This window comes from Mugil cephalus, chromosome 15, assembly GCF_022458985.1.
Source record: "Mugil cephalus isolate CIBA_MC_2020 chromosome 15, CIBA_Mcephalus_1.1, whole genome shotgun sequence".
Classification (NCBI taxonomy): domain Eukaryota; kingdom Metazoa; phylum Chordata; class Actinopteri; order Mugiliformes; family Mugilidae; genus Mugil; species Mugil cephalus.
This window is the reverse complement of record NC_061784.1, coordinates 3,817,986-3,829,043: the sequence shown is the minus strand read 5'-3', so window position 1 is coordinate 3,829,043 and position 11,058 is coordinate 3,817,986. Positions and strand designations below refer to the sequence as shown.

Genomic DNA, 11,058 nt, shown 5'->3' with positions numbered 1-11,058 from the left:
CCTCATGAGACCAAGTGAACAGGACTTTTGAGAAAAGTTGGGGCTCATACATACATTTCTGCCTGCAAGAGCATCATAATTTACTTTTTTTGTGTAAATGGTACAATTATTGCTGAGTAGGTTTTCAGTAAATGTGTTTCTCAAGTGCTCACATTCCAGCAGCACTAAAGGGCATCATCAGTTGGCACGCTATAGGATCCAGGTGGCTCCTGCTTTAGCGCTTGGTCTTTGGGTCTTTTAGACAGTGCTGTGTTTCATAATCTGTTTTATAAAAGACCTGTTTCCTGCAAGCAATTTAAGAATGAGACGTATTACACAGTTTGGATAATTAACAGTAAACAAACCAGTGTAGTGTCAGTTTACACCAACAACAAAACACACAACGCTGCAGTCTTCATGAAAATTTGACATTTTAATGAAAACTAAAATTGTGAACACTGGAGTTTTTTTTATTGACTTTATTACATTGTTTGGAATTGGAGGGTTATTATCATGCTTTAAAAAAAAAAGAACATTGTAATGTGACACTTCTGTTAAATTCAAAACAAACAAAAAAATTAAATAGTCAGACTGCTCACTTAAAAACATAAATGCCAACCTGTAAGACATTTGAGAAAGAAATGCTATTGCCTCATGTTTTAGGGGGGCAAGAGGTGGAAAAGGTGATGAGAGGAGGTGAAGAGACCACGAAGAAAGAAAAATAAACCAAAATGCAAACAAGCACAACAGCCATTTGAGATGACAGAGAAACAACAGAAAAAGATGACTCAGCACAACATCCCTCCCCATGACTGAATCCTGTAAAGACGCATGTCGTCCTTGTTTTCTTCGCTCCCCATGCACGTGTGGAATCGGAAACACTGTACCTCTCAGGTCGAGAAAAACAAACGAGAGAAAAAAAAAAAAAAAGCCCCCTGAATGAAACATTTCTACGAGAGGCAACGACAGTTTAAAGGAGGGTCAGTTTTTAAGTGGAGCACAAACACCAAGTCCAGCATTTCCCATTACAGATGACCGATTACTGGATGAGGAAGCAGCACTTTCGGTATATAAGATTTCTCCTCTCTCACACCGTTTAGCATCGCGCTCAAAGTGACATTCAGCTGCTACGAGTAGTGACCTCTCTTCACTAAAAAAAAAAAAAAACTCCTCCGAACCCAGCAGGATGTCAGGAAGCTGGTTATGACATCAGCAGCAGCAGCAGCAGCAGCAGCAGCAGCAGCAGCGCCCTTTCCGTCCGTGTGTGCATGCTGCCATTCAGTAGCTGAATATCTGAGTAGTGTACCTTTGGCGAAATTCAGAGTTGTTGAACTGCACGTTAAACAGCTCGCTCCCCCTCACAACATGATCAACAACACCACAAATAAAAAATATATTAAAGAGGAACTCTGGATGCTGCGTGGTTCCATGCTCATCACAACTATCTGAAGAAATCCTTTCACTTGTGTTTAAAAAAAAAAAAAAAACTGATGGAAAAGAGTAACTTCAAATATATTAACATTGGTGCTATTGGGGGGAGGGGACAGACCTACATCAGCCTTAATCAACAGCTAAAACATCTAAAGCTCATCAAAAATGAGAAGTCTTGATTTTTCTGCATCATTTATTCCTTTTAGTCTCATCCTACGTGTGCATCTATGGATAAATTAGGTTATAACTCAAAAATAAAAACACATGTTAAAGGATTAATCTGTTAAATCAGTTCAAACGAATTATGTGCTACTTCAGACAATAACATGACAAAGGACTGGCATGAGTAATACGCCAGCAAGCAGTTGTTCGTCATTCGCATCCATTCAAACACATTTTGCCTTTGCGTCACGCAATTCCCGAACACAAACCATGAAAATAAAAAACAAAACAAAATAAATCACGTTAAAAATGCTCCTCGCTTTCAGCCGCGTCCACGTGTCGCTTAAAGGAAGAAAATTAGGGTTATCCGTAAGAATACTTAAACAGCATTGCAAATGTTACTGAAAAAAATGGCACGGATATATGTTGGAAGCAGATTTGAAACAATCAAAATTGCTGTAAAAGTTTATAAAAAAAAAAAAAAAAAAAAAAAAAAAAAAAAATCCCACACAGGCACCTGAATATGAAACAACATGAGGGACGAGGGGGGGTGGTATGAAATATACGAGGACTTGCATATAATAGGAAGAACTTGCTATGCACACACCCAACAAACAAGTTGCAACCTGGAAGCGAGCATCAGCATCCTTGAGGTGATTGCACATCCTGAGGAGGTGGAAAATATAAACTCCACACAGTCAGGCTTTTCCATCTAAACACACCAACAGTCAGTCATCCCCCTCCTCCACCGAAACAATATCACTGATTAACCATCTACTCGGCTTCAAGAACCTGTTTTTGGTTTGCAGGCTACAATGCTAAATAATAGCTAATAGCTCTATGACTAAATGCATACTCAGCATAGCCTTGTTGCTGTATTAAGTGCTTAAAAAAGAGGAGCCTCGGGGCGGGCAGCCAGAAGATTCTGATTCCCCTGTACCGGGACTATCCCCTCAAAAACACAAGACAAAAAAAATATTATAAAATTGTAAGACTACAATAATATCACATACAATTTGATCACCCTGTTTTACATTTAGAACCCTTTAGATGCATTGCTGTCCACGGATTCAGCCTCAATAATTTGGCATTAACCGTATGGTTTCATATCACTTTGTCTATGAATTACAGGCAATCAGAAGAACTGAAATTGCGTTTTTGTGTGTGCATGTGTGTGTGTGTGTGTTTGTAACTTTATGTCGAATTAAATATAAATTTCCAGAAGCATACAACAACATAAGTAAGTATAAACACTAATGGGTAATGTCTCCTCAACTGACCGGATCCGACAAAATTCAGAGGGCAGCATCCGACGGTACACACATCCATCACACGGAAGCCAAAACAAAGAGTTCTAAAATAGCAGAGAAGTGACTGCAATTAGACGCGGAAGTTAAATGTCAAGACGACTTGTTAGAAGAACGCGGCCGCAGTTACGACTTTCCCCTCTCCGCACACGAGCCGCAGCGCTTTCTAATCAGGACACAGTGGAAAGAAGTGTTCTTGAAAGCTTATGACTACCCCGCAGAAGCACCGACGATGTTCAGCATTAATCAATCAAGAGGTGCTTCGTGATAACACGTGGAGAAAATTAAAGATTACTGTCTGATGTACATAAAACACACGGAGCCATGTGCTTCTTTTCAAATTAAAACAAACAAACGAAACGAAACAAAAAAACAGGGGAAATAAACAAAAAAACATTTTAGAGCCCAAAATGATCCATGACAACACCTTGCACGCCATGACACTTCTACTCTATTATTTGGTGTGCTGTCATAACATATTGGACTCTCTCCCTCTCTCATATATATATGTGTGTGTATATATATATATGTGTGTATATATATATATATATATATATATAGAGCACAACTCCAATTCAACATTTCCAATGCGAGAACATTACATGACAGGGGCAGTTTGGCAAAAACAATATTGAACACAGTCATGGCTTTATCAACACTACCTGAGTTACATTTAATAATTCTGTATTTTTTCTGAAAAGTAACAGCCCAGAGCCATTCTTTCAAGGAGTATTTCTCATCAGTACATATAGATTTTTTTTTTCTAGTAATTATAAGATAAAAGTAATTAGTTTACATAAAGTGCTATTAATCCACACATTAACCAAATCTACAGAAAAAGAACCTGGACAGTTCCTTTAGTTATTTGAATAAACCAATCCTGATTTGGAGATGGTGAGAAAAAGGGATGTCGGCGCGGACCAGTTAGCAAATATGGGCTCCCGAGACTTCCAACGCGAACTCTTTTAGAAGAAGAATCTGTGCAACAAACTGAACACGCACCTTGAAACACTTTGAACAAACGGAACTGAATTGTGAGCCACGCGGCGATGATTCCGTAGCTCCGTATCTCACACGGTGTTATTGCACACTGGTTTGCAAACGTAATAATGTTATCCACAGTAAAACATAAAAATACAACTCATCTTCACATTTTAACACAGTCTGACAAAGTGGCTAGTTGGGGGAACCTAGATTAGTATTGCAATTGTTGTCTTACTGTTATCTTCGTGTGGCCATGAACGGTGACCTCTGACTCATTCATTTCCACCAGTAAACATGCAGGAAATACAATGCCATAAGGCAGAAAAGTAAAGACCAAATGCTGAGTCTAAATAAAAATCAACGTTGTAAAATCCTCGTGACACGGGGAACTGAACAGAAATGCAGGCAAAATAATCTGTAGACATCCTGAGTCTTGCTGCTGAACAAGGAGCACAAAACACAGAAGACCTTAATGGAAGGAACATCATGAAGGTTTGTTGCCCAGCTTCCTATTCCTAAACTCACAACTCATATGAGCCTGGTACATGAATGTGAGTTTAGTAAGAGTCTGTTATGACCTCATAACCATCTGACTGAAATGTATAAAGAGCTTCTAAAGACCATTTAGAATTTAACAGAGACCTGGTTCTTAAACTTACAGTGAAATGAAGGGGCGTGGCCTTCCTTCGAAGTGGGCACTTCTGTACCTGTGCTCTGGCATCAACTGCAGTTCAGACAACACTCGCGTCAAGATGAAACAGCATAAAAAGAAAAAGCGCGCATTTCAATTCTGGGCTCTGATTTTTCCCTAAAGGATTTAAGACAAGGTTGTCCCTTCCCTCCTGGATGGGGCCTCACCTATGAGCTTCCACTTAACTTACAGTTTAACAGGACTCCAAACACCTTTGATCCATAACTTCAAGGCATTCTTTGCAAATTGTCCTCTCCTTTCATATACAATGAATTCAAGCTTGCACACGGATGTGTATGTATAACGTCTAAACATATCTACAATGAACTCATTTGAATGCGTGAAGAAAGAAAATGACAGAGGCATCCCACAGTCAGACTGACGGCTGCCGCAGTTTAACAGGATAAAGGCTTAGGGAGGTGCAGTCCATGACACCATCCTTTGTTGAACTCCATGACAATAGTCATTAGACAAATGTCTAGCACAGGTCAAAGTTGCGAGTGTCCATTCAGCGAGTAGGAGAGGCACCAATCAACTCCCTTAACGTCCATCCAGAGAGTGTTTGTGTGCACGTTTGTCTGATGTCCCCAAAATAAGTGTCTCGTTCCACCCAAGGTTTTCCAAGGAAAATCTGTCATGCTAAACTATCAATGTTTTCACAGTTGTCACTTTATCTATCCGACAGGATGTGTGATTTCCAAGGTAGATAACTGCAGCACCCAGAGGAGAAGAAGGTAAGTACTGTAGACCATCTACCTCACTGATCAGGTCCATCCTTGGTCTCATCATAAACCACTACTCTTTTTGGATCTACAACAGAAGAGACAGAGAGGAGGAGAAGCGTTAGCATACTCAACATGATTGTATAAAGCACATAAAGTGGGCACAGTCTCCAGTTCCTTTCTACACAGACACCAGCACTGGTGATAATGGCATGGTTCCCTTTAGCTTATGGCTGGATGTTTAGCTAGTCTCAGACATGACTGAACCCATGTCTGTGTTGATAACACAGACGGTTTGGAATCACTGCTGCCTTTCAGTTGCCAGCTGGCCCGACTGCAGAACCAGAGGACCGTCCACCAGCAGTATGTCACGCTTGATCATTTTAACAGTGGCTCTCTGCTGGCGATTATCTTTGGTTGCTCATGGTTCCGCTGTTAAGGAATAAAACAAACGTGCCTACTTGTAACTCAAACCTTCATTGTTATGTAGTGTTGGGCAAAAAGCACTGATGCAGCCCCCAAGTACAACTTTTTTTTCCATGCATGTCCTTTGAGGGATACATTTTTTGTTTCGTTTCTTTTTCTTTCTTTTTTTTTATATGTGGAGTTCTGCAGGCTTTTTTCTCCTACTGTGTGACTTTGATGTTTTAACACACCAAAGTCAAGCAAACGCACCGATCACAGCAGCCAACAACCCTTGTATTCTGTGAGGTAAAATGACAATTTTAGGACGTTTTTGTCAATGGAGTCTGGGGCTTTGAAGAGAGTACAGATCGATATAAGAGCTTGAGTTCCCTGACGTAAAAGGCTGTCTGACAGCAAGGTGGAGCTGTGATAATATTCTTACTATAGTGTAATCTTACATCCATATTGATCTTTTTTTGGTGGGTCTTGTTTTAGGCAGCTATAGATAAATACAAATACAAATCTGCTTCACACATATCCAACCAGTCTTTTAACTGTGAACTACAGGTAACGACAATACAGATTATTTCTAATAATATAATCACAGTCAATTGCATTTTTCTACCGTTACATTTCATTAGGTCAGAGTTAGAATACTAATGCACTCGCTTCTGAACATTTACACATATATACATGAAATTCACTTTAGACCCGGCCTCCTCCTGAAAGCTGATATGAATACATTCTTATGTTCTTCCTTTTCCACTTCTGAATCTTGCTGACAAAATGGAACTGTCAAAACATTTCTAAAAACAGGTCATAAAAAAGTTCAGCTTACCTTGTTTTTGCAAGTTGAAAATGTATTCCATTTCTGTTGGAAGACAAGAAAATGAATATTAATCCTCCATTAAGTAGTGAGGATTTTTATTGTTTTTCAGAAAATGCAACTCTAATTTTGCCAAAGAATAGTGTGAAAAAAATTTCTCCATTTGCTTTGTACAGACAGCATTGAATAAGATGATAGTAATAGTAATAATTCAGAAGACTTTTAACAAAACAAAGCCCTTGTTTTTGATGCTTTTCAAAGTATCTATTACTTGTCTCTGAATTCAAATTGGTGAAACGTGGGCTGGCTTTGATTATGAAGCAGTCACAGAATGTGCAACGCATTTTCTACTGAGGTTAGTGCTAATGCATGAGCGTAAAGTAAAAAAAATGTCCTTTCAACCAATTTTTGACCACAGATATTTTCTGTAAGAGGATGGTACTGAGCTGCCACAATGAACTGCTGCATGAAGAGCTGCAAGTGACAGGCAGCACACATTCAGCTTCTCAGAAAGGTGACCCACTCTTGCTGCAGAGCTTGGTTGTCATGGGGGAAATGCTTGCGACTGCACACAAAGCTATCAAATGTGGCTGCAATTATTATTGATGGCCTGTGTTTTATAGCACTGTAAACAGATAAACAAGTAGCACTTCTGTTGCGTACACTTACTGAGTGTAGTATTAACCCACGTGATGGGTTAGTTGCCAAAACCACACGGGATAAAACCTTAAAAGATAAGAACTTAAACTTAATAGAACAGATAGTAAAAGTTACCTTTAGTGTGATAAGTGACAGCAGCTTTAACGTCAAAGGATCCCCAGCTACACCTCCTGCCAATGTCTTTAGAGTGGGCCTGCTCTTTAGGCGAGCCAAAAAACAAAGTGGGTATCTGTCCCTGTGCAGGCTTAGCACCGTTGTCTTTACTGGGGGCCAACACAGCAGAACCTGCACCCTTAGCCTTTTCCTGGCCACATGGCTGCAGCTTGTTCTCCTCCTCGCCCATCACACAAGCAGGAGGATAAACATTAGACACACTGCAGGGGGCACAAGTCCTTTTCTCTGGGTCTTGAGCAAAAGTGCCCGGCTCTAAGAACGACGGGCTAATGTCAAAGCAGGGCTGGACAGCCTTGACTGCAACAGCCTGACACTCGCTTTGAGATGTGACCACAGTAGTCTTGTCCTCTGCAGGCACCTGCCCACTTCCTCCTTCCGGCACTAAGTTGGGCTCATTGATGAAGGAAAGCCCCCACTGATTCTGGAAGATGTCTCCCAGGGCTTTCTGATTTGTCTGAGCAGCCGGTGGGTCTAGGTGACGAGCACTAGGGAGCACAGGTTGCATATTTAAAGGGTAAATTAATAGAGTACACTTTCTATGCTCATATGCTTCTCCATCCACAGGACTGGTTGAAGAGCTACAGTTACTTTCCAGAGGGGATGCTACATTCTCGCCACTTGGGATAGATGGGGCTGGTGGAATACTACTAGCAGCAGGAGCAAAGAAGGTACCCACTGATGGGCAGCCGTTTCCATTTCCAGAAACAGGACCATTAGTAAAGCTAGCTGAGGTGATAGTTTTCATAGCAGACATAGGGACCTGTGACAGTCTGACAGGAGGAGGCAGTGCCTCTCCTCCACCTTGAGCTACTTTATTGAGGTTCTCTTTTACTTTACTTGCATAACTGATCTTGGGAACAATTTTAGCACTGCTATTGTCCACAGGAAAGGCAGGAGGGGGCTTGAACAAAGTCCATGAGTCCTCTTTTGAAGGTGAGGAAAGTTTGCCTTTGTGCCTTTCCTCTGATTTTTTACCAAAGGTGCCAACTGTTTTGCCATCAGAATTTTTCCTCTGAGATTCGCCCATAGAAGCTTCTGACACAGCAGCCCGTCGAGCTGCTGACTGAGCTTCTGCTTTGGCTCTAAAGCCATCAAGTCTGGAGGCCATTCCTTTCTCAGTTGCTTCAAGATTAAAAGCCCCGATCTCTTGTGTAGTGTTGCCCTGCTGCATGTCCTTTTCTCTTATTACAATTTCAGTGTTCTTGGCATTGTTACATCTGGTCTTGCGTTTCTTCGGAGTAGTATATCCACCTTCAGAGCCGCTGCCATCATTGTCCTTACTAGAATAGCCATTTGTAATTAAGCCACAGTTTACAATGCCATTCTGAAGCAACGCAGAGTCTTTCTTATCCAAAGGTTGTCCCTCGTGATGAATCAAATCCAAGGTCTTTTCTTTGTCATTTTTAAGGTCCATATTCTTCTTATGGTCCAACCCTTTGCTGCTCACTTTCGGAACAGTAGTGTACAGCTTTTGTGTCGTCTTCTGCTTCACATTTGTATTACTTAAGTGTCTGTTTCCATTGCTGTTGGGGGGATGCGACATACCAACAGTATCAGACAGATGTTGATTCTTCTCCCCCTCCACGTCACTGTTGACTACTTTCTTATTGCCTGAAAAGGGAAACAAAATCAGTTCATAATGAAATGACAGAGCACATCAACCACATTCTACTTGTCGAAAAACACTGCCAGATAAAACTAGAAATGTTACAAAAAGCCAGCTTGGAATTCATCTGAACTTCACGCCTCCCGTGCTGTCCAGATATCTACGAGCAGCATAGGATATTTAAGAGCCCAAAACACAATACCTGAACTGCAAGGTGATATAATCAAATGTAACATGTAAGATCCACATTTTACTCACACTGTAAGATGTATGCTATATCACCCTCATGCTTAGATAATATGTTTGGTAATAATAACAACCAATGGACACAATTCACAACTGTCAACTACATACACGACTGTTAGCTGGCTAGCTTTCTGCAGAATATCTGATTTGACATCTAAGAACAGTTGTCTCAAGATGTATAAGGCTCACGTCAGTATATGATACACATATGGGGTGGCAGTAAACCATAAATAGGCCTGTGTGTTGCACAGGGGTATGGGAATTGCTGTGTCAACGTGGGACTTCCCATTCAATGGTGCCGAGCCCCCTACGGTTGTGGGCACAGCGCACGCGAGATTCTGAACGCAACCTCGCCTGACTCCTGTGACACGGAGTCTGTTTTAAAGTTCACCGTCAAGCATACGTGTTGCCAACGTTAGGTCGATGCTCTCTGCAGAACACAAGATCTTGATCAAGTGTATAACCGAGTTGCTGCGTGGCTTAACGTTGACTGGACAACATGCAACAGGCCTGTCAGAGATGGCTAACGCTAGCCAGCTAACGTCAACTAAGCAGCTCCTCGTTTGTCTTTAGCACCGAACAGCAACAACCCGAGTAGCCAAAAGGGAGAACAATGACACGCCAGAAATATACAGCATCGAAGCTGAACAGCAATTCTTGACTAGCCAGATAACTTTAGCTTTTCCTCGCAGTGATATTCTAACATGGCCGACAGGAAATGGCAGCTCAGAACATTCCAGTGGAGCCGGCTCGCTTTCCTAAAGTGGACACAGGCATGCTAAAATGAAAACGCTCCGACTACAGTACAAGACAATTCTCCGCACACTAGGCAATTAATGTGTGCATAACACGGGTTGAAAGTGCGGGATTTGATGAAATGATAGAGAGGCGTTTGCACAAAAATGGGTGGTGAAACCGGCGCACAAGGTCAATCCCCGATATGTCAAACCAGCACCACCAGAACCAGCAGCAGCTACAACTGTCACGAAACGTCAGCTAGCCGACTAGCTAACAAGACGACTGCTTTCTGGTCCAGTAGTGGCCAACTATCTGTTCACCCAGAGAGCAGCTCAACTGTGGCGTTTCTTACTATGCCCCGAGCAACAGCATGCAGTTTGAACTCACAGCTAGCTAGCATGCTAAACCTTCTATCACTTAGCACATGCTAACTCGGCTCGTTGACATTAGCGGACCACGGCTAGCAAGCATTAGCTAACTTTTCCGGATGGCCCAACCTGTTTTCTTCGTCTGCGTTTCCTGAAGCTGGCACTGGAAGTGGCTCTGATCATTTTTCAGACAAGCTGTATGTTGGTTAGAGTTTCTGTCCTCTCCGTGATGGTGATATTGCCTGTCTTGTGCCCGATCTTTGGGCTGTTCCTCCATTGAAGTGAAGAATGTCGGACTTGTTCAACCAGTATGTTAGCTCACTCTAGTACAGGACAGTCCAATCACTACCAGTGTAAAACGGAAGCTATTTGAAGCCTCTGTAAACGTCAGCAGTAAACGTCTAAAAATGGCACTGTTTTGGGTGGTCACCGCCACCAAAAACCAGACTCTAGTATTTGTGCTGAGTTATGGAAGGGGCATTTTGAAAGATTTATGCTGAATATGCAGATGTTTAAACGGACATTTTACACTGACATGACTAGCGAGCGACTATAACAAAAATCTTTTCAGGGTGGGCAATAACGGGGTGGGGTTCGTGTAAAAACCAAAAAAAAAAAAAAAAAAGAAAAATCATATGACCCGTGGCGCTGCCACGTCTCCAGCCAGTGGACACACTTTGGTGGAGGGTCTCGGTGACAACTGTCCCACTCCCAAACTGGGAAAACCAATTTAATGCAAGTATTTCACTGAAAGTGTTC

At 41.7% G+C, this 11,058-nt stretch overlaps 1 protein-coding gene across 1 annotated transcript; it reads right to left on the bottom strand.

The window, feature by feature from the left end:
* Window positions 1-393: 393 nt before the first annotated feature.
* Window positions 394-11,010, bottom strand: nufip2 (nuclear FMR1 interacting protein 2). Its single transcript, XM_047607332.1, has 4 exons — window positions 10,429-11,010; window positions 7,282-8,952; window positions 6,520-6,552; window positions 394-5,364 (listed from the first exon to the last, which is right to left on the bottom strand). The coding sequence occupies exons 1-4, from the start codon at window positions 10,574-10,576 to the stop codon at window positions 5,312-5,314; spliced, it is 1,905 nt and encodes a 634-aa protein (XP_047463288.1). The 5' UTR covers window positions 10,577-11,010; the 3' UTR covers window positions 394-5,311.
* Window positions 11,011-11,058: the final 48 nt, after the last annotated feature.